Source organism: Molothrus aeneus, chromosome 2, assembly GCF_037042795.1.
Source record: "Molothrus aeneus isolate 106 chromosome 2, BPBGC_Maene_1.0, whole genome shotgun sequence".
Classification (NCBI taxonomy): Eukaryota; Metazoa; Chordata; class Aves; order Passeriformes; family Icteridae; genus Molothrus; species Molothrus aeneus.
The window spans coordinates 37,461,133-37,487,941 of record NC_089647.1 but is presented as its reverse complement, the minus strand read 5'-3'; the positions used below and the strand labels follow the sequence as shown (position 1 = coordinate 37,487,941).

Here is a 26,809-nt window from a genome sequence, read left to right as displayed (position 1 = left end):
TAGGAAAAGGTTCTCCACCCAGAGGGTGGTTGGGCACTGGAACAGGCTCCCCAGGGAAGTGGACAGAGCATCGAGCCTGACAGAGTTCAAGGAGCATTTGGACAACACGATCAGGCACAGAGTGTGAGTCATGCAGGGCCAGGAGTTGGACATTGATGATCTTCCAACTCATGATATTCTAAAATTCTATGACTATTTTATGACCAGTTGTTGCCTGCTTTTCACCCCATAAAAAACCTGAACTGATGGTTATTTTACGATGGGTAAAATTATGTCTTGCCAATTGCAAACACAAATCCATCTCCTTAATATTGTCTTAATCTGTTTACAAGAGTCTCCCCCATGTTACAAGCTCTGAAGCTAAAGTGAGTCCTGGAATTGCCATTATAACACTCCTTAGGATACTCCTTATTCATATTCAAGAATTAATTCTTTAATTTGGAAAGGATCTTTACACTCAGCAGTTATATAAATAGCATGTAAAATAGCTGACACCTGGAATAGGCGTCACTGTTCCATATTTTCCATCTTAATAAAGCTAGAAAACATTTTAGTTTTTGGAAAGCAATCCTCTCCCTGAGCACAGGCTTGGTCTGTGAGACATGAGAGCTACTTGCCCAGGATTTCCAAGTGTTCCTCCTCTTCTGTCCTCACTCTGCGCTGTGTGAAGTTGCCACTTGTGTACTCCCTGTAAACCACCTTCTTGTATTTTGAACCAATCAGGTCCTCTGCTTGGCCCAGAAAAACATGCCCATAGCTGCAAAATAAAATGCAATAAAAGCACTAAAGTGTACATAGCTGAAAGCTAGCAACTGTTGTGCTATTCACAACAGATTCAATGAGAATATACAGCTTGATCCAATGTGCTGATGGATGTGAAGGCCCTGAGAGATGCAAGAGGTTTTGAATAGCAAATAGCAAGAGTGATAATCCTTACTGAATGCACAGCCTCCTCAAACAGGTAAAGCTGAGGATAAGATGCACTCTCCAAGAATTTTGGGAACACAAATCCTTCACTAGAGCTGGAGTAGGGGTAAAGTGTGAGATGAGAGTGGTTTCAGCTGCCCTCTCCAGCTGCATTGTTCACTCCAATAACAGATACTGCCTGTCCCTGGAAACCTGAATCCTCTTATCATGATGGCTGCTTTTGCTATCTTGGCTATTAGCCATGGGAAGATGATAAACAAAGCTTGACCTTTGCAAACTAATGCGATCCATCATCTGAGATAAGAGGGAGCTGCTTTACCCTTCCCTCTTGCTGCTGTGTACTGCACAGGCTGGATGCTTTCCCAGCATGATGATAAAAGGAGAAATGTATTTTCATTCTGCAAGGGGAAGAGGATGCTTTCCAGGTTTCCCTAGTGTGTTGCTGCTCCCATGGGATCCCAGAGGGCTGACTCGCCGGCAGAGGACACTCACAAGCCGCTGTGCAGCTGAGCCTTCACCCTCTCTGGGAGCAGCTGCCTCCTGGCACCTCATCTCCAGGGTGCCCCTGGCAGGGGAGTTGCAAGGCTGGTTCACAATACACTAAATAAAACCAAAAAACTGCCCCAGGGATACTGCTTACTGTGTAGTGAGCTGTGCAACAGCAGCCTTTGACAGTAGTGGAGTTTATGTTTTCTTTAAACTCACATCATCACCTGTGATTCCTCAGGTGTATTTTTTTACAGACTTCTCTTCCTCTGTACCAGGAGCACTTTCACAGATGCTTTTCTAAGGTTTATTTTTGACATAAGTTCCTTTTTGCTTTCACCAAAGTGTCCTCAGAGACAAGTCTGTCTAATATGATCTGGAATGTGTATTTTTTCCCAAGTTTTTTATTCCTCACACAGTAGAGTGATTCAGTTGCAGGGTTACTTATGTTCTGATCTTCTCAGGGGATCTAGGGGCTACCATGGTGCAGGAAAGCAGACTCAGCACCCCCATCATGCATTTGCATTGCCTACAGGAGCTCACATCTGGAACAGGTGACTGACTTTCTCCTCTATGAAAACCAGAAGTCTGGGATGGCAAGGCTGGGGAGGGTAAGGGAGAGAAGAGGGTTGGGGGGCAACATTGTAAGGTTGAGCCAGGGCTGGAACACAAACTTGGAGGCCTTCTTGAATTCAACAGCATTACAAGACAGTCTGAATGAAAGCATTTGAAACTGGTGCCTATGAACTGGTCTAGACTGAGAGGCTGTGACTTTGTAAATACATTTTCTCATTATCTTTGGCGAAGAGTTCCTCCTGAAAATACAATGTTGGTGTCATGAAATGGTGCTTCAAAGTTTCCCCTCCACTGTGAGTGTGTCTTGTGCCCACAACTGTTTTTTGGGTTGGGTACCTTTCCTCATAGCTGCTGATGTTGTAAACCTTTGGTGCTGAGCTCTTATTTGAGGCATAGTCCCACTCCACCTCCTCTGCAGCAATGTAATAGACCCTCATGGCTCCACGCTGCTGCTGGGCTCCGCTGGGGCTGCGGCAGCTGCTGACCTCGTAGAGATGCTTCATCCCACCAACAAAGTGATCAAAAGTCCTGCAAACCACTTTGAATGTGCCTGGAAAGAAAAGCACATGGCATTTAAGCAATTAAAAAACCTAACAAGCATCTTGGCAAATTAGGTCCTGTGTACATCTCTGATCTGTCCTCAGATAATCCTAATGTATAATGCTGTGTGGAAAGTCAAGCAAGAGGATGTTTAAATAGAATGATAGAATATTCTAGGCTGGAAAAGACCTCCAAGATTATGAAGATAGCCATTAACCCAGCACTGCCAAGTCTACCACTAAACCATGTCCCTAAATGCCATCTCTACAATCTTTTAAATTCATCCAGGGATTGTGACTCTACCACTTACTGGGCAGCCTGCTCCAATGAACTAAAACTCCCTGATGCAACCTGAGGTTATTTCCTCTTTTCCTGTCACTTGGTACCCCTTGGGAGAGGAGACTAGCGCCCAGGTAGTTATAGAGAGTGAGAACAACCCCTCTGAGCCTCCTTTTCTCCAGGCTAAACACTCCCTCAGCCACTCCTCACCAGACTTGCTGCTCCAGACCCTTCCCCAGCCCTGCTGCCCTTCTCTGGACATGCTCCAGTCCCTCAATGTCCTTCTTGCAGTGAGGGGCCCAGAACTGGACACAGGATTGGAGGTGTGACCTCACCAGACCTGAGTAGAGGGGAACAATCCCTGCCCTGCTCCTGCTGGCCACACCATTGCTGATCCAGGCCAGGCTGCCACTGGCCTTCTTGGCCAGCTGGGCACACCCTGGATCATGTTCAGCTGCTGTTGTCCAGCATCTCCAGGTCCTCTTCTGCTGAGAAGTTTCCCAGACACTTTGTCTGCAGCCTTTGGCATTGCATGGGGTTATTGTGAACCAAGGACCCAGCAGGACTTGACCTTGTTTTGCTCCATAGGAAAAACCAGCCTGCTCCATCTTTGCTCAAAAATCACCATAAATTACTTCTAACTATTTGAGTTAGATCAGCTTGGCCAAGGACACTCTGAAAGGCACTCAAATGTCTGGCAGCAGGAATAAGCTTGCCAGCAAGCCTCACTGCCAGCGAGCTCATGCTGCAGACATGCCCACGAGGAGCACAGGAAGAGGAGGAGGAAGCACTCATTGCAAAACTCAGTAAAGGCATGGAGAAACAAGGGGTGTGTTTCAGAGATGCTGGTTCCTTGTCCCTGAGCACAGAGCCACTTTACCAGCCTTCAGTGCAAGGGACTCTCCACAGAGCCCCTGAAGTTTGTCTGGTGTAGTCAGGCTGAAGAAAGGCTCTGCAATACAGATACAGTCCCACAATACAGGAGTGCCTGCTTATAACCATTTATCTCTTTGCACAGTTGAGATAAACTGGAACTTTCTGACCCTTTGCACTCCCTCCATGAAAGGCCAAGCCACCATTGGCCCTTTTTTTGGTGGCTCTGGTGGTCAAAGATGGTAGTGATTGAGGGAGCATATTTTGGCTTGTTCATGGGCAGATTTTAATATTATACTCTCCTTCTCTCCTGCCCATTTACTCAAGCAGAAGCTGACTGTGATGTTGTCCTATACAGCTCCACCTGCTAGCACTGTGTGAAGGAGGAAAGCACTTTCACAGCTGCTTTGTATGTGAGTCAGTGATAGAATCAAAATTAGAAGCTAGCCCTGTCCAGACTAGATTTCAGTCTATTTCTTGCACCTCAGAGGCAATAGTGATTAAAGAGATAAAATAATATGTAATTAAAATAAAATCACAAGCATTGACGATTGTAAAGATCGTAAAAATAGATTGAAAAGATAATTCATTCAATTTCTGTTATTGCTGGTAGAAGGTTAGCCAAAAAATAATAATCTCTTAGAATAATTGTTTTGTGTGAGATCTACAATGCAGTTTCATGACAGATGGTGGAAATGTTTGGGATTTGTGTTAGAAAAATTTCAGTTGTCTTACAGCATCTGCAACAGAGGTCTAACCTGGCACATACACAATTCCAATGTACATTTCTATCAGGTGCCCTGGCCATGGATGGCCCTTGGCATAGCTTTGTACAACCCTGATGACTCTATTAATTTAAACAGAGTTGCATCAATGCAAAGCAAGGTAATGTTGTACTTTATATGATGAAGATTATTTGGTGTCTCCAGCAAACAACTCACACTCTCCTGGTTTGAAGTATGAATCACTGGATTACCCATGAGATTTAAAAGTACTTTTAATGTATAAGCTTCTGAAGAAACTCCTAAAGACTGATTATTACTGAAAAGCCTTTGTTGAAGTCCTAAAATACCTTAAATGGTGCTGACTATCCACATGGCGGTGAACTTGCTTTTCTAAAAAAGTCTTTTTGGAGAATTATGAAATTCTATGAGCATCCTGTTAGCTATCTCTCTGCCTGCTGCTCTACCCATCCCTAAGTCATTAAAGCCTCTGGTTTTTGGTGTACATGAATATATACACCTTCCCAGAAAAGTAATCCAGCCTGAATTCTCAGCTATGACAGGTCACCAGGGTCTTTCTCCATGCTTTCAGCCTCCCTGTGCAGAGCAGAGCATCTCACTGTCTGTTATTTTGGCTCACTGGTATCTGCAAGCGCCACACAACCAAAATCAGTTCATGAACATACCCACACGGTCTGGCTGCATTAGTGCTGTCCCTGATAAATGAGGAAACAAGGCCAGCCCATCCCTTGTTGTCCCTCTCAAGTCGATGGTGTTTCCTTGGAAATGAACCCCGTGCATGTCGTAGTGACTGCCCAGCCCAATGAGGTGCCAGGAGACCTTGTCATTCTTGCACATGGTCAGGCCTGGCAGATTGCCATACAAGTAGCCATTGACAGCTGGAGGAGAAGGAAAAAGTCAACGTTAGCAGCAGGTCCACAAGAATGCATTACAGAACCTCCTACCACCCACCTGGCCAAAGACTCACGACTTAGCAAGTCACTAAAGGGGCATTTTGTGAAGAAAAAGTAGGATTGGATGACATCAAATTAACATCTAAGTGCTATTCCTATAAACTCAGAACTTCTACCTCTTTGGTTTTAGCCTGTAAAATCTTGTAATAGCTCTCTGCTATTGTGATGTAGCACTCCTCCTCTGAGCTTTTGAGCATACCTCCCAGACACCACTCAAGTGTACAAATTTGGTACCTCCTTTCAGCCTGGAGAATGAATAACCACATCATTAAGGCTATGGAGAGGGCCATAAAGAGTCTGAGTTACAAGGGTAAGGCAAAACTCCCTAATCCTCAAATTGTTCTCTGTGATCAATGTGTGAAAGATGCTATAAAAGAACAAAACTTCGCTATGATTAGTTCCATCTCATAGAAGAAGAATAAAATAGACAGGCCCAGAAAATCCCAGAGTTCTCTAAAAATATATATGTAAAGCAAAGGTAGGTTATGTGATTTGCTCAAGTCTGTCATCCCAGGGGTACCTTGGAGGAGATCCATGCTAAAGTCAGATACTTACATCCAGAAATGATGTTGTAAAATATTTTTGGCCATTCCCCTAGTCTTTGTGTCTCCTCTTCCAGAGGTAGTCATTGCCCAGCAGGGCAGGTAGATTTTACTGCATGAGTCAGTGCCAAGGCCAGCAGTGAAATTTAAAACACTAGTGAACATTGGCTTCTTCTGCACCTGTCTCTGGCATTGTGCCTTTTTACAGAACTAAGTATTGTATCTAAAATCACTGCTCTGTTCCCTTTTTCCAGATGTATTTGTAGATGGATGCATTCATTGCCATTGTGACTGGAGTTTCAATGTGCACTCCAAGGGCATCAGGAGCTGGCCATAAGCTGACTGACAGCTTTTCAGCTCACTCTCCAGTGCAGTGCAGAAAGCTATGAATGATGATAAAACCTGCCAACTCATCTTCCTAATATGATTGAATAAAAGATATCATTAACAGATATTAGATATTTTGTACCATGCATTTTGTTGGATTCCATGAAATCAGCATCATTTTCATCCACTTTTGTTGGGTCTCCAGTAAATGATTCAATATTCTTGTTCAGATACCAGCTGTCATTCTCATCAAAGATTGAAAAGAGGAGGTAAAATTCTCTGTCTATTCCTTTCTGTAGACAAGGAGGAAGACAAGACATAAAAAAAGTCTATTCAATAAAAATGAATAGGTTTTTATAACAAAGCTTTCTTTTCCCTGAAGCCACCTTCTTACTAAGACTGCACAGAGACAGGAATTGGCACCTTTTCATCAGCCAGAAGGATGAATAGAGTGTCCTTTACGGGGTGTGAAAAGAGTTATTATTTGCATGCAAAAGACAGAAAAGCTAGGGAAGAGACAGGAAATTAGGGAATGGTGATTTTGTCTTCTTAACCGTCCCCTTAGATCAGCTTTTACCCTGAGGAGTAACATTTGTTTAATCTCTGTAAACAGAGCTGGGACCTGGGCAAACTGCCTGTATGGGAGCCCCAGTGCACCACCCAGCTCTTAGGAACAAGCAGACATTCCCGTTGGGCACCTGTGTCCCGTCGTGATTCAGGGCGTTCTTCCGACAGACCAGCAAAGGTCCCACAAGGCCAGAGTTGGTGTCCTTGACAGCGTCAGTGGCTGAGTAGTACAGGTAGGTCAGGCACGGGGGGTCACTCTCTGTTGGACCTCCGTTTTCAGGCACCCTCCATTTGTACGTGAAGGTTTCACCTGGCTTGACATGGGCTCCTGGCTTCAGGTAGCCTGGAGAGACAAAGTTGAGATGCACCAAGATTACAGGAAGGCTTTGTCTCCCTGACTACAAGAGTTAGATGGAAGTTGGGCATAGCTACAGATTTCTGTGGAGAAGCTCCCCCTTGCCACCACAGCTGGAACACCATCCCATAGTTTGGGCAGCTGTGCCATGGGAACATCTCACCCGAGGCCCGTGCCATGGGGACAACCAAGCCAATTCCCTGCAGAACATGTTCAGCTGCTCCACTCAGACACCTTCCGACGCTACGTTGGATTATCTGGATTATATTCAATCAGACAAGACACGCAGAGCTCATCCTGGTGCTTAAATGGATGCCTCTAATGTTTGTAACTTACCTGCCCTTTCATGGAATTCATCTGTGGCACGGAATTCATCTGCGGCACAAACTCAGTCTCTGCTTTTCATTAAGCACCAACAAATCAATTACATTAGTGAGTGGAGCTGGAGCTGTGGCTCTTTAGAAATTCAAAACAAATCTGATCCTGGTAATTGTTTCTTTTTGATTTTATAGCAATGCACAGGAGCCTTTGTCAGCGTCTCCAGAGTGGATGATATTGTTCTTTGTTGGAGGCTACTTTTAAAGGATTTGGGCCATTGTCTGCTGCTATGCAAAGGGTGGATTTAGATTGTCTTTGACACTTAAGCACCCATTATCTATATTTTCTCAGCACACTCAGTGTCTAGTACTCCAAGAAAATCTTAGAAACTTAGACACAAGTGAAAATAGCAGTATTGCATCTGAGCCCGGCTATTTGCTGCAAACTGCAATAGAAAACAGACTACAGCTTCCACAGTATCCAATACTACTGGATTCATCCTGCAACAGTCCTCAATGAGGCAAACATTGACTTGGAGTCAAAAGTCCCCTTGATTTTGCTACACACTGAAGTGTGCAGTGCTGAAGGGCACTGCTACCAGGGACTGATAAATGAAATCATAACAGCTTTGCAAGCAGGAAGCTGCACTTCCATTGGAGAACTATCTCTTACATGGGTGGCATTAGGATCTGTACAGATAACTTCAAGGCTGAACTCAAGCCAGTTGCTTTTTTATGTTTTGCCTCCTGGCAAATTTGTTGAGTTACAAGGTCGGGAACAAGAGACAACAATTTAATAAAGCCTTTTGCATTGATCTTATTGTATGATGAGTTTTACATGTTGACCTAATTCTCTCTCAGCACAATTTTCAAAAGAGGGATTATGTCCCATGAGTTTCTCTTGATGTGTTGTAGTGGAAACAAAGCAATTTAGGCAACAAGAAAAGTATGTTCCTTTTCAGGGCTGAAAATGCACTTTTTCAGAGACCACAGCATTATCTCTGTAGATGCTATGAATGGGATTCATCTCACCTGAAGTGGGCCATCTCAAGCTTAGTCCCTAACTCAAATTCTAGACTTCTGTGTTTGGTGGAGACAGAATCACATCTCCAGAGCGCCTTCTTGTCACTGACTGTAAAAGGTGCCTACCAATTAACATGATATTTAACATTCAACAGTTAAACTTAGACGATAAGACCCTGTCCTTGCACAAAATGAGAGGAAGAATTTCATCAACACTCAATTTCAGCATTTATGTATTTATGAAAATTAATAAGGATTATCACTGCTTTGTGATATGTTCCAGGGAAATTAGATAAAAGTTGCCTTTGAAACTGACTATCCTGACAGTAAAGCAAGGGCAATGGCCAGCCTGGATTAGAGAACTGGGAGTGATGCAGCTGACACACATGTGGTTAGCTATAGCCAAACACTCAGCAGGGCCATCAAGCCAGATCCTGAGAGTCAATTTCTGGAGCGTGTCCAGAGGAGATCCACTCCTTGAAATGGAGATTCAATTGAAATATTAGATTAGAACTAATAGAAATTGGATTGTGCTTGTGACTTTTGTTCAACATAGGCCTCAGCTAGTTTTAGATATATCATATGGCACATATCCAAGGAGAAGAACCATCACATTTGCAGACTGTGGAGTCCCATTGATTGTGACATGAAGGATAGATGCAAACTAATCAAATCATCCTTTCTGTGCCTTATCATACACAAAAGGGAAAACCTGCAGAGCTCAGCAGCAGATTTTTGGGCTCAAGTATTTTAGAGGTGATTATCCAGTGTACAGCCAAAACTTACCATCTAAGTAGGGAGCACCTTCTGACAGCTTGCTGAAGCTTACACCATGGGCCATAATGCTATAGCTTCTTCTGGCTTTGTTGGCAAACGTAACCAGCACTGTATCTCCCACCTCAGCTTTTATAACAGGGCCTTAAAAAACAGAGTGAGGGAAGGTATTAGAAGGACTGCTCTCCAGCATATTTCCACCAAAAGAAGAGAGAGCTGCTTGCACTTAATTCCCCTCTCAGTCCAGATGGTTCTACATTCAAACCTGATGTAATGAAAGGAGGGGAAAATATTCACTGTACCAAGTATTCCCAGGTGCTTCATGTCTTCTGACCAAGTCTTCTTACTGAACGTTGCATCAGTATATCCCACATAGTGAACTTTCCAGTACTGCCCTCCTATTCTGTCAGTCCCTTGTGTGAAATATGTTGCAGATTCACTGTGGAATTAGCAAATCAGACTGGTTAAATAATTGAAAGTTCAAGCAGAACCCTTCATTTCAGATAAAATTATTACTCCAGACATGGGAGAAATGACCCCCCCCAGGTTACTAATCTGCATACACTTTTCTAGCATACAAAGAAAGGTATTACTGGTTTGAATTAGCCAACAAATGAGCATTGATTGTACATTAGACTTTTATGTTGAACCCTGATTTACTTAGGAAGACATATATATCAACTTACCTTAGGCAAGAACTGTGCACAATGTGTGTCTAATCATTGTTGGCTTTTCTGGGAGACATTATAATGCGATTTGTCTCCATCAGTCATATCAGGGGGGAAAATTCTGCCACTGTGGCACCTCTGAACTGCACTGATTGTAAGTGTGAAAGCTGCCTGAAGAGTCTTGATGAAGGGTCATTAACTGTGTTCAACTTGGCGTGCCTCACTTTCCCCATGGATTTAATGGAGTAAGATAAGTGCTTCCAGAAGGCACCTTGAAGCATCACAGTTATGCATCCAGCTTCCTGACAAGGCTGTTTAAATCCATTCCTCCCTGCCCCTTTCAATTAAAACCAATGACAGTGCAGGACCTAGCCCATGTGAATCACTGGGGCAGTGGCACAAAGACTCCTGAAATTAAAGCACAATGGGAGTTGACAAGAAATCTTACCTGCCAGTGGCGTTCAAACCCTGCCCAGTGAATTTATCATAACCGTCAGGCCCGTAATTCCAGAGCACTTCTTCAGCAGCAATGTAATATCTTCTCTTATGACTGATTGGTGAGGAGTGAGACAGGTTTTTCTGGCAGATCTGAACATCATATAGTGCCTCCATGCCACCTGGGAGAAGAAAGAGTCTGGAGACAGTCCCTGACCACCTGCAGAGTCAGCAATCTCATGGATACAAATGTAAATTCAAAACTCTCTGGGAGCTACATGGATTGGAAGTAATTACTGCAGTAAACTTCTATTTCAAAATACATTCTCTGCTTACAACAGGCCAGATACCAATACCCATCCTTTGCAAGGTGGTACACTTTATGCAATAGGTGGAACCCATAGGCATCAATGACACTCTTTAGGGGACTTATTTACTCAATTTCTTAATCTCCATAGTGATGATAGAATGATTTCGGAGGTCAGAGTGCCTCCAGATATCTGCCAAATAGCATCATCACCCCCTGACTTCCACTGAAATACAGACTGGTTATTTCTGCTGAAGGTATTCGTTGCTTGCCAGAATTGAGTCTGTTTTGCCTGTTGCCAAGCCCACTGGAATGAATGCGTAAAAATTCTCCCAACTCGTCTCTGCTGTGATAATTACACATTGCCTGCTGCCATGACACCTAGTTTATGATACACGCTTTTAGCGTCTTGCACCGCACAAATATCACAACATCACCATCAAATCCCTTCACATAATGGTTTCTGAGAACACTGCTAAGTTTTGCCTGATTTCCATAAAGCAAAAAGCTACGAAGTGTTCAGCTGGCATGATTTTTTTTAATGTGTAAGTACTTATCTACAACAAAAAAACTATGTTGAAAAATGAATATTGAAAACTCGTCTCATTGCTCATCAAAATCTCGGGTTTACCTAGGAATCGTGGGGACAGTGCTGGGTCTAGCAAGTCTTCCTCACATGGGTTACACAGCCAAGTCATTCATACTAGCTGAAGATTTGACCCAACATGTATCATTTCTGGTGACTAAACTCATGATGGTGATGTTTATCTGGCGAAACAGTTGCAAATTTCTCCAAAGTTACACAAAAAAAGCGCCAAATCCTGCTCCCCCTGGAAACATCTCCCAGTTTTCCCTTCCAAACAAAGCAGAGGCTGATGAGGGAGGTCTCTGGCAGCGTACCTCGTAGGTGCTCATTGACCTGGCAGGTTATCAGCCACCTCCCGGGGCTGCCAGGGGTCATCTCTGCCGTGATGAATGTCGCTGGGAAGAGACCGATCACGTCCGCCCTCTGGTCTCTGCTGGTGAACGTGTGCCCGTAGAAGTAAGCAGCATGGATATCTATCTCGGCCCCCATGCCAAACAAGTGCCAGGACATGGAAGTGTCAGCACACATCTCCAAGCCGGGGAGATTGCCATATATATAACCGTTAATTGCTGAAAACAAAGCATGAGACTTTATGAGAAGTGAAAGAAAAGTGACTCTGGTCCCATTCCTAAGGAGTAGCATTTTGAACATCTGTCTTACTGCTCTGTATGATCAAATGTCCCAAATTCTGTCTGTGTCTGTGAAAAACATCCTGGTTAATATCAAGATGTTGCAAAGGCCAAGTCGTCACCAAAAAGGCCTGATAATGAAGTTAACTTGTTCTGCAGCTATTTAGCATGGCTGAAATCAATTTCCTCTTGTCCTATGTCATAAATATACCATTATATGCCAGGCACAAGCAATTTAGATTTGAAAATTTTATCAGCCAAATCAGTGAAGTCAGCTCTGTCTTCCTTAACTTCTACGTCTGATAATATATCAGGCCACTAGGAGAATGAGACTCATATTTTGCAAAACATTTCATTTCCTAGGCTCCCTGGAACAAACAAAATATACAGAAATATCTGGAATCAACTTATACCAAATGTCCAAATAACACAAAGTACCATTGGCCAGTATATCTCTGTAGGGCAGGAGTGGTTATACCAGCCAGCCCACCATCCACAAGCCTTTTGAGAATTCTTTCAATACACACACCTCAAATTGCCCTGCAACTTTCTTTGCTCTTTTCACAGCTGGACAAAAATCTGTTGCCTGAGATAAAATGTTAAACAAATGTCAGAGCTGGGCATGAAAGCCAAATCTCCTTTCTGCAAGTGTCATTCTGTTTTTAGGGAGAGGTTTTTATCAATACAGTACTCCAGCATTCTGACCCATTCCTTGCTGACACAGATAAAGGACAGACATCAGAGGGTCCTACTGAATTGAAAAGAGCCTGCTCACTGCTGTAGGTCACCATTTATTCAAAAGTCCTTCTTACCATGCATTCGGTTGCTGGTCTGGAAACCTTCATCCTCTTTGTTAACTGTGTCTGGTTCTAAGCAGAAGGTGTTTATATTCTCATCAAGGTACCAGCTGAAGTTTTCATCTACAATGCTAAACATCAGGGCAAAAGCATTAGCAGCACCAGTCCCTTCTATTGTGGTCTCATCTGCAGTTCCTAAATTGCAAACGAAAAGGAAAGTGATAAAAAAAGCCTGGGATGGGATTGAATTTAAAAATGACAATAACCTGGGCACACTCAAGGAAATACAGTTCTTTGCCCACAGTCTGCAGGGCAGGATGAATTTCACCTAATTTTGCTCTTCTAAGGCATTTTGACCCCGCTCCAACAGACTTTGAACAGATGAGTGCCTCCAGAAGGCAAAGCTAAGCTATGTCAAGCTGATATTTCAGTATCTCTTTGGTCCAACACGAGCACAAGCACTTGCCAATATCTGTTGTCCCATTTCCCCACTCTTTGGCCCGTTGCACCCAACCCTGTCCCTTCATCAGTGTCATTTAGCATCTGTGTTCCTGCACAGTGAGCCAGGTCATGAGCTGGATCTATCCAGAAACCAGTGACTCATGGGTTTTTTGACAAGGAGTGGTGAGTGGTAGCCTGCATTTCTGTTGCACTGAAGTGAATTCTCAACCATACCCCCAGAGTGGCCCTCTAAATGTGGCTCTCTCTCCACAGACTGACAAGGAATCCACAAGTGTTATCTAGGACTAGATACTTAAATTTAAAAAGGCTGAAAACAGGATGAACAGAATTTATTCCAGCTAAGTTCAACATCTTTATCTCCATATTTATTTGGGGAGCAACCTGAGACCATAGGACTAGTGATGCTGAGTAGTCTGTTATTATCCACTGGCAGATGTAGACTTCATTCCAATCAGTCTATCACTGATCCCATGAAAACTTTCCTTTCCTCTGCCTTCTCTGGGAGAAAGCTGAGTCTTGCTCTCAGTCCTGTGTCCACCACCACCAGCTGGAGGACTACATCATGTAGATATCCTCCTTCATGAACTAAAGGCTAAACATGTAGATAATCTGGCTTTCAGGCTAGGATTGTTTGGAATATGATGTCTCCTAGCTTCATATGTTATCTTGTAGTTATCAGCTCGGTGTCACATATTCAGTTCTGTGGATTTCAAAGGATCTCAAGGAGAATGTAAATCAGAGACATTTCAATTGTGTGAGTTAAGCTGGAAACCAGGCTTGTCTTTTCCACATTAAAGTATTTCTCTTCTTCATATATAGAACCTACTTCACTTAGAAGTACTGCATATGAAATCAGGGCTGATTTTGTACTCTGGGAGTTACTGAAAAGGAGTGGCAGAGTTACACATGCCCAGGGGAAGAAGTGGCAATGACTCACTTGATGAAGAGAAGAGGGCTGGCTCATAATATCTCCAGCACAACATTATCAGGCTATAAAATACACAGGACAGGCTGCTCCATGCACATCCCCATAAGGCTGAGTGATATAACTTGTAAACAAAAATAAATACATACTCTCTATGTGAAAAAAATTACAAAGATTGTGCTTTCAAATATGTAAATGCTAATGCCAAATTCACCACCCGCTCTAATTTGATTTCCTGAGCAGTAAGTCCTTTGTTCATGCTGAAATTTCCCCAGTTTGGGAATACTTATTTCTGGTCTCGGCCACGATGGGATGGTCACAGCATGCTGCAGTCCCTCCACCAGCCGAGGCAAATCTATCTGAAGCCAAAGGGGAGCAGGAAGGGGGGTGTCCCAGAGCTACAATACCTACCCTGGGATGCTCCTGGAATGGCCCATCTATTCCTTGCCCCTTTTTATGGGCTATGTAGGGATAGACTCTAGACCATCATGTTTAAACCTGTAAGCAAAAATGACTGTTAAGATGCCAAGCTTGGCAGAGGGGCTTGCTCTATCAGTGTTTCTAGCTCAGTACCTTTTTTACACACCAGCAGAGGCCCAATTAAACCAGATGCAATATCTCTTGGTGTGTCAATGTGAGAATGGTAAATCCAAGTCAAGCAGTTTGAGTCTGCCAAAGTTGGGGAATAATCTTTCCTTACTGGCCATGTGTACGTGTAATTTCCACCGGGAACAACAAAGTCGTCCTCTTTGCTTTTACCGCCAGTTCCATCAGGGTAAAGTGCTCCTAATACATAAAAAGGAAAAAGGAATACTTTAGCCATCCCCTAGTTGCTTGTGTTAAATAACTGTGTAATTTATTCTATTTTAACTTGTATTTATAAAATAATAGCAGCGTTCACAAATACAGAATCATTGAGAAATTTTGAAAAAACTCAGAATTTCTGTCAATCTCACCACAACTATATTGGGAGTTAAAATCCATTTTTTATTGGTAGATAAACCTTTAAAAATGCATTAACAGGTCCCATTTCTTCCTAGTCTCTTCACTCTTATCAGTCATCTAGAATTTTGTCATCTAACAGTGTGTATTTTTTCACAGGAAACAGATGAGAATACTGACTGTAGGAACATGTCGGCACATCCACACAATCCTCTAACAAAAATACACATGTATAGGTCTGGGATTCTTAAAATTAGATCATGTCTGCTATAGGCTAAAAGAGAGGAAAACATTTAGTTGCAAGAACTCCATCTGTTCAAATAGACTAGAGGCAGAAGGAAGGAGGGAAGATGTTTTGGTGAGTTATGATTCAGAAAAATAATTCAGGCAAAAAGACCCATCCAACCTGTTTCAGTACTGGGTTTATCCCAGGTGTCGAAAGTTTGTGGCAAAAAGTTTTGAGATGCGGCTGTTCCTGGTTTTAGTCATCAGCTGCAATTACTGATGAGTTTATGAGAGGGTGATCTAAAGTCTTCTGATGTCAATGTCAATAAATACTGGGACAGACTTGTAGCCATGACATTAGTTACTCCAGGGAAAAAGAGAGGAAAAGGCAAGCCAGATTTTACCTTCAGAGTCCTTGTCATAGAAGACCCCATGTGGGTGCACAGAGTATGGGCGGGAAGCAAAGTTTTTCAGATGGATGATAAAGACATCCTCTTCTTCTGCCTTCAGGACTGGGCCAAGGAACCCCAGCCATGCTGCTTTGGGGATCTCCTGGGAGTAAGTGTCATCAGTGAATTGCCTAAAAATAGCCTTTTTGTACACACGTCCTATCCGGTTGGCTCCTCTTGTTGCATACACCCTTGCGAACCTGGTATTGGGAAGGGAAAATTTGAGAAACAGTAAACCTATCTTAAGAACTGATCAAATAACTGGTGCTTGCAGTGAAGATAAATAGTTCCCTGGGACACATCTCATGGCTGGTGGAATTGAATTAAAGCTCAGGAGTACATCAGGGCCCCAAGCCCCTTTCTGTACAGTAACAACCATCCCGCTTTCAGGTCCAGTCATTAGCACAGTTGCTCCAAGCCTTCATTGAGGACCAGCCACTCAAGTCTCAAGCTGCTCAATTTTAACAGTTTCTCCCTCTTTTGAAGGTTTGAAGCCTCACCTCTGAAAGCATGACTGTTCAGAAGAAAAATAAAACCAAATTAAGGTTTTTTCAAAAGCCAATAAGAGAGATTCTAATCAACACAGCTCGGCTCCCTGGAAGAGTAGCATTAAATGTGTTTTGCATGAAATGTATAACTTCCACATTCCAAAGTCTATGTTTATAGCAACTTCAAGTGATGGAGAACCCACCATATGGTCAGTGGTTAACATATTATAACTTTTAAATACCTGCTCCCTTCGAAGCCTAAATTGCATTTGCAGTCTAATATCATCCAGCTCCACACTCCAACCACTGCTTCCAGTTAAGTTCTCTCTCAGATCAAAGGAGCCACATACCATCACAAACTTATTTTTTATGCAGACACTTGCATAAGTTTTAATTAATTGACTAAATTGCCTTCTACCCTTCTTCTGGACAAACCAAGCACACCAACACTCTTTATGCCACAAATCTTACGCAAAGCTCTCTTTTGAAAGCAAATATTTCTCTGTCTCTGTTGAAGTCTGAACAAAAGAACTCACACAATAGGCAAGTAATATCCCAGCTACGGCCAGAGATGTTCCCAGTCAATATTTCTTACATAACTAGGAATGAATTTTGCCCTTTTAACTATAACATCATACTGATGACCCAGTTCATCCTATCTGTGATGATATGAAATCCATTTTTTAATTCTCTCCATGTTACAGCTGGTAAATATGATATACAATATTTATCCCTAATTATAACACTCAATGAAGGCAGAAATTAAACCCTTTGCTACACAGCAAGCAGGGGATTGTATGACCAATTTCACCATAACTGACAGTGAGCTTTTTCATCTCCTGAAGATTGATTGGACTTTCATTGCTTCCTAAAAAACTCATCAAAAAGTCAAACTAAATTTTTCTGAAGTATCACTGGCAGAAATAAAGTAATTTCATATTTATTGTGAGACTTTGACTGGTCAGTTCACTTGCTTCACAAATCTCGTTTAGATTCTTTTGTGAAGTGCAAGAAACCAAAGTGGAGGATGTCACATAAGTTGAAAGGTATTATTTGCTTTAAGTTCTTCACCACACATCCACTTCTCCCTCTACCCAAATCTTTCTATGATTCTGTGATTTCTATGATACCATAACACACAACATCCCCCACTTGTGGTCATTACACCTCCACGATCACTGTCTAAAACAGACCTCTGAAGTGATCCAGATATAAAAGACTCCAAAAAGTACACTTTTTCATTTGAAATGTGTACTTTATAAGAAGCCACAAGTTTTGGCAGCAATTAAAACATTGCCAGTATTTCTAGGGCAGAAACAGTGAGGTAGGATGGAGGGGAAGGGACAGAAGCTTCTCATCTGCTTCTTCACAGAATAATGTATGCCAGATAAATACACCCCAAAAACAGGGTTAAGGAATGAGTTGCCAGGAAATTTGAATTTTCAGTGAATTAGCAGGTCTGTAGTCTGTGGACATAGCAAGACCTGGCAAGTCACACCACATTCACCAAGGAGAAGATACCTTCTATTGCCTGGGGGAAGAGCTGCTACCAGAGTGTTTACCACAGAGTAGGAGGTGGTGTCAGTAGGAGTGCAGTGTAAATGCACATGCTTCCTTACTTCATGGCAATGTACTCACATGGCTATGTCCTAATTCGAATTATGAATTGATTTTTTAAAATAGTTTGTAAGAAATTTTCTCTAGAAAAATATCAAATCCATTTTTTTTTCAGAAAGTCCCTATTTTCAGGAGATATTTTTCCTCAGTTTTTTTTCCAATTTCACCAGCCACCAAATATTTTGGTGCAGTGGCACCATGCTTACATTATGATGACAGTGTCTTTATGTCCAGACAACACTGCACACTCTCTCATAACACCCCTGAGATACAATGTGTCTTCTGAAGAAGGAGAATTGTACCCCAGAAAAATGCACTTCTTAGTCAGGCTTTGTTAAATACTTTACATGAAGCTAGCCCCTTTTAATGCATAGCCTGTGATCCCAAAATCCAGTTAGTGATCAAAGTTCAAGAAATTACTGTGAGAAAACCTTCTAGGCTTAGGCACTCAGAGAGTCTCAGTGTCTAAAGCTATGCTATATCTGGATCTGTGGTTGCCTCCTACTTAAAGCTGTCTAGAAGTCAGGAAAAGAAGTCTTTTAGTGGCAGCTTTCTGAAAGGAGGACTATTCAAATGGGTACAGAGGGTATCAGCTGCATCCAGTCAAAGTGTAGGTAATGCTCTGTGCAGAGATGTATTTTCAGCACATCCTTTCGGTTGCCCTCAGTACCTGAAAACAGAGCACTCAGGTTGTTCTAAGTCCCATTCTAGGTGCCCAGGCTGTCCCATTTCATCCTGGAGGATTTTGGGGGCCCACCTCAGCCTTCCCAAGTAGCTGGTAGCTCCATGCCTCTTTACAAGTGTTGCTGTACTTCGCATTACAGTGTTTAAAGTCCTTTTGCAGAACAAATAGCCTCACTGGACTGAATGCCAAAATGTTTCCTATCTGTCATTCCTCTTTGGTCACAAGAAGACAAAGCTTCTCCCTGCCTCTTTATATTCTCCTGCTCACTTCAAACTGCTTCATCACCCTGGTGGCTTTGTGATGCTTCTGTCTGAATCTCTTCCATCTTTCTGATCTGCAGATGTAAAAGCTGCTCCTCTAAATTTTAACTATTTCCCTTCGACTCAGTTGTCAGCCTGTGCTTCATGTCCATAAAGTCATGATGCTCAGACAGCCTTTCTTTCTACAGTAAAGAGGAATACTCCATCCTCTGGGGCAGTACCCATGCAAACTTCCTAAATTCCTTTTCATCTCCTTGCAGTCAGGCCAGTCTTGAGGTTACATATAGAGATAAGCAGGTTTGCAAATCAGCATAAAAAGTCTTGTTCCGACTGAGAAAGACATGCAAATCCTGCCTTCATTTCTGTGTGTGACTTCATTTTGGTGCTTGACCCCTCTCAGCACTTCCAAAGCCACAAGAAAAGTTGGAAATGCACCTGAGTGGAACAGAGAATTATTAACAGGGAATAAACTCTAGTTCTTGAAAACAAATGTAAGCATAATTATGGACATCCTGTTCCCTGCAACGACAAGCAGTACAACTCTTCCACAGAGAGAAAGAGTAAAACAAGAGTATCACATAGATTCTACTTCAGATCAAGACTAGACATGCAGACAATCTGCCATTTCCAGGTATATCCATGTGTGAAGTGTAATTTCTACACCCATTTCTTTTATCACACAGAAGACGTGTTTTGCCATAATTTTTAATGCGTTTGTGTTACCTTTGATCTGAAGGCTACAACCTAACAGAGGTTATGTTTTCCAAGAGGTGCTTACATGAGCATGGTGTTACAGGGAGCAGTGAGAAATGGGAAGAGCTGTTTGCTTGTGCGTGACTAAGCAAACAGCTCTTCAGTAGCCTGGAGACAGATCTTTGCAGATACAATTTCAAAGCCTTCTGAGTTTGTTTGCTGCTGTAATCACCACTGAGTGCCAAAAAACAGCACTCAGGATAACTAGTAGATGTGGAGTCCCAAATTTTCTCCTGTGGTGAACATTCCCAATAGCTACTGTACACTCCTGGGTGCAAATGCACACAAATGCAAAATTTCTTTTTATTGTTGTTGTTCCAATAAAGTCCCATAGACTTTACACTTATAACCATCATTATGGTTTAAACAACCATCTTTATAGGTTTATTCCCTAAAATCTGTAGATGGTGAAACCTTCCTTACTCTCTATCCTCTTTACATATTCTGGGTTTGGGTTTATAACCATTTTATTTTGTCAAAGTTCCTGATTTTTCCTGTGGCTGAAGTAAACCAGGACAGTGCCAGGACAGGGCTTTGGACTACCACAATTGTTTTAACCCCTGGGTCACGTAACCTGTTCGAGGTAACCCTCCAAGAAACCATGACTCCCATGCCCAGGCCAGTGCAATGTCTGTTCTTGAGGGATAGCCAGGTAAGGGGGACCAGTGGTGCCAACTCACCTTTCTAAATGGCGCCCTGACCACAAAGCGTCAAACAACAAAGTTGAGTGTCCTCAAAAGACAGAGACACAAAGCCCTCAAAGGATGTTTTTAGGCTTTTTCTGACCCACATGAGCCACAGAGGTCAATAAAATCCATGAAATCTTAGATGAGGCTCCGTGGTGTCACTGATGTGGTATGATGGCTTCCCTCCTACAATAAACTTGCCCCTTAAGTCAGTAACAAAGCTCTTCTCAGGCTTCATTAGAGCCAGGATTTCACCTCAAATACCCTTTTGATGTTGACCCTTCCCACAATGATCATCTCTGCTGTTGCAAGTGGGTTATTTGGCCTCATAATGACTCAGCCATTAGTGCAGCATCTGTGACGACAGTTTCACCGTCATTTCTCTGGGTGGGATCTCCTCACAGGCAAATTGCACAAACTGTGTTTGATGCTGTGCTAACAAAAAACACCCGTTAGTGTTGGGGTGCAAGACTTGGCCCAGATAAATAAATGTAGGATTGGTGGCCTAAAGAGAAGGGATGAGCTGCTATACCAGGCAAAACTTACTAACATCTACCACCAGCAGAGCAAGATTTAAGTGTCCATCATATAAACTCGTATCAAGGTAATTTCAAGGCATTATCCACTAAACTTTAATCTTGAGGGCTGAGCTACAGTGGGGAAAGAATGACTGGTGGATGTCAAACCACAACACTTCGGTATATTTTCCTCTTGAAAAGCCATTTTCTGCGTGACCACTTGGGAAAGAGAAAACATCCAGGCTCACCCTCCTGCAGCAGCAATACCCATGCCCTAACTCACAAAATCCCGCTGGGATCTGCAGCACATCCAGCAGCACGGACAGCACTTGCACCCTGTGTGTCTAATCCAGCACGGTTTAATGATGTCAGCTCTTCCAGCAGTTATGTCAGGTGGGAAGGGATGCTAACCACCTTCACAGCTCACCAATGCTCAGTGGCTGTAATCTGGACCTGCGATTTCCAAAGCCCTGTGTGCTCCAGAAAATGTAAGTTTAATTTCTGAAGGGAGAACAGAGAGTGAAATGTCTTGGTTTTACTCACAACACTCCAAGTTATGAGAGTTAGTAGAACTGCTTGAGGCCTTAAGCTTAGACAAGACAAAGGGAAGAGGTGAACAGCCTCATTAGTCTATTTGCTTTACAATTACTGATGTCCAGCAAGATACTTAGTCTCTGCAAGCAGCAGGCTGGCTCTGAAACACTGCAGTAAGACTAGGCATAATAAAAATTATCATCCAAGCAGAATAATTCTGCTAAGACAGGGCTCATTTGGGTTAATCAGCTCTGATGAGAGCCAGTCTTCAGCTCACATCCACCCAGGCAGGTTCTGATGCAGCACTAGGACTCCTGGCTCCAGAGGCAGCTCGCTCAGCACCAGCACAGCAGGAACTCAGCAGCATAGCTGTGTCTGGTGCCAGAATCTGGTTTCTAGCTCCATGCTTCAGCTACCAAAGCTCCCTTTATCTTCTTTACTACTAAAAACTAAAGGTTGAGGAAGATGTTATTGACTTTGGCAAGCAACATTGATAATCATCTCTTAAATGTCGCTATCTGATCCAGGTAATGTAACACTTTCCATTGCACACTTGCTAATTCAGGATTTTCATTAAGTACTGAGGAATAAGAGGTTTTGATTATATCTTTGTGGGCTAGCTGGAATCAAAGGGAACATTCCTTTTTGTGTATGCATCAATTCTTTTAAAGATAATCAGCTTGTCTGCAACCTCTTTATCTTCACTTTGCTCTCAATAAAACTGAGATAGTGCCCCATCAGATGGGTGCTGTGAGGCTGCTTCACAAGGTGAGAAGTGCTTGGCTCAGCGAGCCTGAGTGTTGCTGCTTGCAGAACAAAGATGGCTCAAAAGGCATTCCTATCCCTACCTGGAAACTGATCCTTAAACATTGCTAATGGAACTACTTGTTTAATAATATCCGTAGGAACCAATTAATTAGCTGAAAAGTAGCCCATTATTATACTGTTTTAAATTTACATTAGAGATTATCCTAAAGAGCTGAATAGTCAAAATAGCTATTTCTGGTTCACTATTTAACCCACATGCCTATGCAGACACTATTATTCCAGAATACAGCACTTTATACTGGCTCAATTCAATAGGATTTAAAAGTGGAGTAAAATAACAAAAATCACATAATTATTTTGCATGTAGGAAGTTTGTGGCAAACATCTCCCCAGCTTTGAATGTGCAGTCTAGATTAAAATCCTCTGTGGGTAAACCTTTTGTAATTAGCATTCTGTAATTATTACATTGCCATGATGACTGAAGACATGAAGTATCTTCCATCCCTGTGTTGCCATTTAGTAAAAAAAAAAAAAAAAAAAAAGCATTTATGCTACAAACTTAAAAGTAAATGTGCCTCTTGATGTTCAGGGAGCACAAAGTGCACACAGCCTCAAAACTACAATTTACAGAACATATTCCAATCTCTCTGTGGTATTTCTCTATTGAATACCTCTCCGTTGAAGTGGATTTATAAGTAGCTGCTCTTCAGTTAATGCTGTATGCTCTGTAGTAAGAGATCTCCTAGTTTATTGAGTGGAGAAAGTTATCCTTTGCTACAAAGGTTAGGAAAGTGAGAAATTCAGGCATTTAATATAAACTAAGAACAATTTTGTCAGTAAAGCTTGTTTTCATGGGCTGGGAACAAACTATTAACCTTAATTCTACCTACAAATGTAATACCTATTGACTTGGATGCCATCTGGGACCTCTAGCTATTAAAAGCTTAAGCATAAATTTGTGTTGAAAAATAAAACTCTTTCTCATCTTCTTCTTGTGACAAAATACTTTCTTTTGTGAAATTCATCTGAGAGTGATTCTGAAATTACTTACCACTAGAGACATGTGCAGACTTGCTTGGGATTTCCTGAAAAGTCAGAGAGTACATTTCCATTTCTAGCTTCTGGGAGGCAGCATCTATCTCCCAGTGAGCCTCCAAACCTGGTACAGAGACCAGGACCTCCTCACTTCCTCACAGCTCCCACTCCAATCCCAAACCAAGATGCTGAGGAGGGATCCCCAAAATACCTCTAGTGTGTCAAAAATATCAATGAAATGTTAAAAATATTCCCACACATTTGAATCCCATGATGTAAGAAGCAATGGTTCTCAACAAAAAGAGAGTCGATTCAGATGTAAGAAAAACATTTTTAACAATGAAGGTGGTAAAACACCAGCACACATTGCCCAGAGAGGTGGTAGGTGCCCCATCCTTGCAAGCATTCAAATTCAGCTTGGATGTGCCTCTGAGCAGCCTGACCTGGTTGAAGATGACCCTGACCATGGCAGGGGAGGTGAACGGGAGGAACTTTAAAGGTCCCTTCCACCCAAATCGTTCTTTACAGAGGCACCAGGCGTCAGAGCCATCTCCATGGAACATCCAGGCCAGCTCTCCTGCTCTGGGAGGAACACACAGCCAGCCCCAGCCGTGTGGGCATGAGAACAGACACCTGTTTCACTGGCTAAGGCAGGATTCATCAAAGCGCTCCCCAGTTTCAGAGCTCACCAGGAATTCTCTCTGACCATTCACTGCTGTGTATCTAAGCACTTATCTATGCACATTTCCAAAAGGGAAGTCCCCAAAGTTGTATAGATTGCATGGATGTAGGGACTTGTATCCCATTCGTAGGTACCATACACATCTGAATTTCATTATATCAAGTTTGCCAAATTTTATCAGGGGAAATACTTAAAATTACATAATATGCCAGTAAACAGGGTTTTGTGTTTTACTGCAAAGACTGTGCGTGGTTATAGCAAAAGCTGCAGTTTGCTTTTTGATACCAAGACCCAGAGATACCTCCATCTCTATGAAATACAGGTAGGGGATTTTGGGCCCATACTTGATGCTTTTTTAAAAAATATCAGCTCATTAACATCCTCTTCAAATACACGCTAACTATCCCCTTGCTTAATCAACCACAATGGAAGAGAAATCAATCAAAGTCTAGTCTTGCCTTGAAACTGAATTCCCACCTATGACAACATCATCAGAATAAAAACAAGGAAAAGGCCGTCTTAAGACATTTGCAGCAAGATGACCACATGAACCGATTTTGTTTTGGAGTTGTTGGTACACCTCCAGGTTACTCAAGCCCCCAGTCACTTACTTGTCCTCTAAGAGGCTTTGCCCTGTGATCAGATTTTTCCCAGATGGTGCATAGTCCCAGTTCTCTTCCACAATCCCGAGGTAGTAAGTTCTGGTCTTTGCTTCCACCAGCGCGCACAGCCAGAGGAAGCCGAGGGCGCGGAGGCAGCCCCCGCGCTGCGCAGGAGGCATCTGTGGTGCTGACTGCGAGGCTGGCACGGGCAGGCAGCAGCAGGGTGCACCAGAGCCAGCTCACCCCTCCCTCCCTCCCAGCTCCCAACAAGTTATAAATAAGGAAGGGACAGAGCAAAGCTCCTCCTTTCCAGCAGGTTAGGACTGGGATAGGTAGAGAGCCAGGCTATGCAGAGCAGGGAGAATGTTGCTGTCATGGCAGGACCTTTGCCAATCCTTTGGTTAGTGAGTAAATTACTCACTTACCTGTCCAGGCTAGAGCCAGTTGGTGGTTTTTAGAAGTCTGGATGCTTTTCAGTCCTCCTTTTTCCAGACTAGGTGATATGGCATACTAGGGCAGAGGAAGGGTTAGTGGTTTTGACATCCTTGTAAAAACCCTGTTTAAAAAAATTTATTTTAACTTCTTGATCATGTCTGAGATTTCTAAAAATAGCATCTTGTTGTCTTCATTGGTTTTTTAAAATGACATAACACTAAGGTATAATCCAGCATTATCAGAGAGAGCAAAAGAATTGGCCAGTACCTCTCATCATTTTCTAATCTATTTATTAAGACTGAAATTGATTTGAATATATGCAGTTTGAGAGTGCCCAAAATAAGGTACCTTTTTAGAAGCATCCCTGGAAATTAGAGCCCTTATAAAAGTCTTTCTATTTGGACACCTAAGAATTGAGGCACATGAAGATCACCCTTTTATTAACCTTGGCAATTAACATACCCACGTAGCTCTCTAGAAAATCACTCCCTCGCTTTACAGCTTAACGTCTTCCAAGAGGATATCTGTGTTACCATCTTGGCAAAGCCCAGTGTAAACATATACTGGATAGGATAGGATAGGATAGGATAGGATAGGATAGGATAGGATAGGATAGGATAGGATATTTTAAACCACTTAGGAAATGCCCCAAAAATATCTAGGTGACAAGACACTTTGCAAAATCATACTGTTCCTAATTTTTAAGTGACTACAGGTATAAAAAAAGTTGCAGTTCTGGAATAGAGTTCTTGAACTCATTGCAAACTTTAACAGTTGTGAAATTCCCCTTTCAGGTCCAGAGCCATCTGACCTCTTCCTGTGGAAGCTAATGGTTATCCATGACTAGGGATGCAGGAGGCTTCTGAAACAGATTTGGAAGTCACAGGTTTAGTGCTGTCCACCAGGATGTAGCTCAGTGATGTGAGTGATATTTTATGTGGCAGTTGAGTGAGGTTCACCCTCTGGCATGTGGGAGTGATGGCTACATCGATGGTCAGCTGTGCTGAGCTTCCCTCTCCTCAAGGGTGTGGAGGTGTCTCTGAAGTCACAGAGAACAACTCAAAAAACCAGGTGCTGTTGACAGCAGCCCAGCTCCAGCCACCTGGACCTTGATGGGTCTCATCTAAATGAAGAGACAAGGCACACAGACACACGCAGTATCGTGCTGAAGAAGGTTTTGTTGGTTTTAGGCTATGCTTTCCATTTCTTTAGCTATGAAGACTGAAAGCCCAGTATATGTGGGTTATATATGTACAGTCAGACAAACTGCAAATGGTCAGCTTGACACAGTTATAAAAGCAGGAGTCCCTTGGCCCCCTAAATTCTCTCTGATACATGCTGATGTTCATTTGCTCATGTCAGTTAATTGATGAACATCGAGAAAGAGGAGACGTGATAGGACAACACAGGTGTTGTGCAACAGGACAATACAGGTGTTGTACAGAGATCCTCAGAGGCAGCACCTCCAGTCTTCCTGATATCCTTGGACACCTTGCTGATCTCTTCACTCTTTTGCTGCAAAACCACACTGTGCCCAGCCTCTTGTCTTCTCACGTCAATCTGTATCCTCTTTTCCAAAATGCTGATACTCTCAAGTCATCTTCCTTTTCCACTGCTTTATTGTGCCACTTTGTTGTTACTCAAATGATGATGACTAAAAGCACTGTGCTTTTAACAGGCCTAATTAGAAAGCAAAAGAAAACACAGTGACAGTGGGAGCTGAGCTGAGCTTTGCCAGCCCGTGGCACATCCAGGGAGCATGCCCCTGGGGTGGGACAGACGAGCCAGCTGCTGGGCTACAAACCTGTGGAAAGGCCAAGGGGACACTTGGAGGCTAACAGCATCCCACTGTCATCTCTTCTCAGGGCCTAGGAATACTTCCCCCGCCCAGAGGAGCTCTCCTGAGCCCAGGGGAGCTACAGACTTCATCACCTGTCACTCAAGCACCTGCATTTACAAGAACTCGTGCCTGTTATGCAAATATTCATTGTCATGGTGTAACAAGCATTTGCATTCGAGTAGGAAATATGTTTATTTAT

At 42.7% G+C, this 26,809-nt stretch overlaps 1 protein-coding gene across 1 annotated transcript in view; it reads right to left on the bottom strand.

The window, feature by feature from the left end:
• HEPHL1 (hephaestin like 1) overlaps positions 1–24,514 on the bottom strand; it is a 32,381-nt gene extending 7,867 nt beyond the window's left edge. The window contains exons 1-13 of the mRNA XM_066570574.1: positions 24,345–24,514; positions 15,663–15,907; positions 14,665–14,877; positions 12,720–12,899; positions 11,593–11,847; positions 10,399–10,567; positions 9,585–9,721; positions 9,295–9,426; positions 6,945–7,156; positions 6,389–6,539; positions 5,090–5,302; positions 2,326–2,539; positions 618–757 (exon numbers count right to left, since the gene is read on the bottom strand). Coding sequence (XP_066426671.1) covers positions 618–757; positions 2,326–2,539; positions 5,090–5,302; positions 6,389–6,539; positions 6,945–7,156; positions 9,295–9,426; positions 9,585–9,721; positions 10,399–10,567; positions 11,593–11,847; positions 12,720–12,899; positions 14,665–14,877; positions 15,663–15,907; positions 24,345–24,514 — 2,431 coding nt within the window. The remainder of the gene's footprint in view (positions 1–617; positions 758–2,325; positions 2,540–5,089; positions 5,303–6,388; positions 6,540–6,944; positions 7,157–9,294; positions 9,427–9,584; positions 9,722–10,398; positions 10,568–11,592; positions 11,848–12,719; positions 12,900–14,664; positions 14,878–15,662; positions 15,908–24,344) is intronic.
• Positions 24,515–26,809: the final 2,295 nt, after the last annotated feature.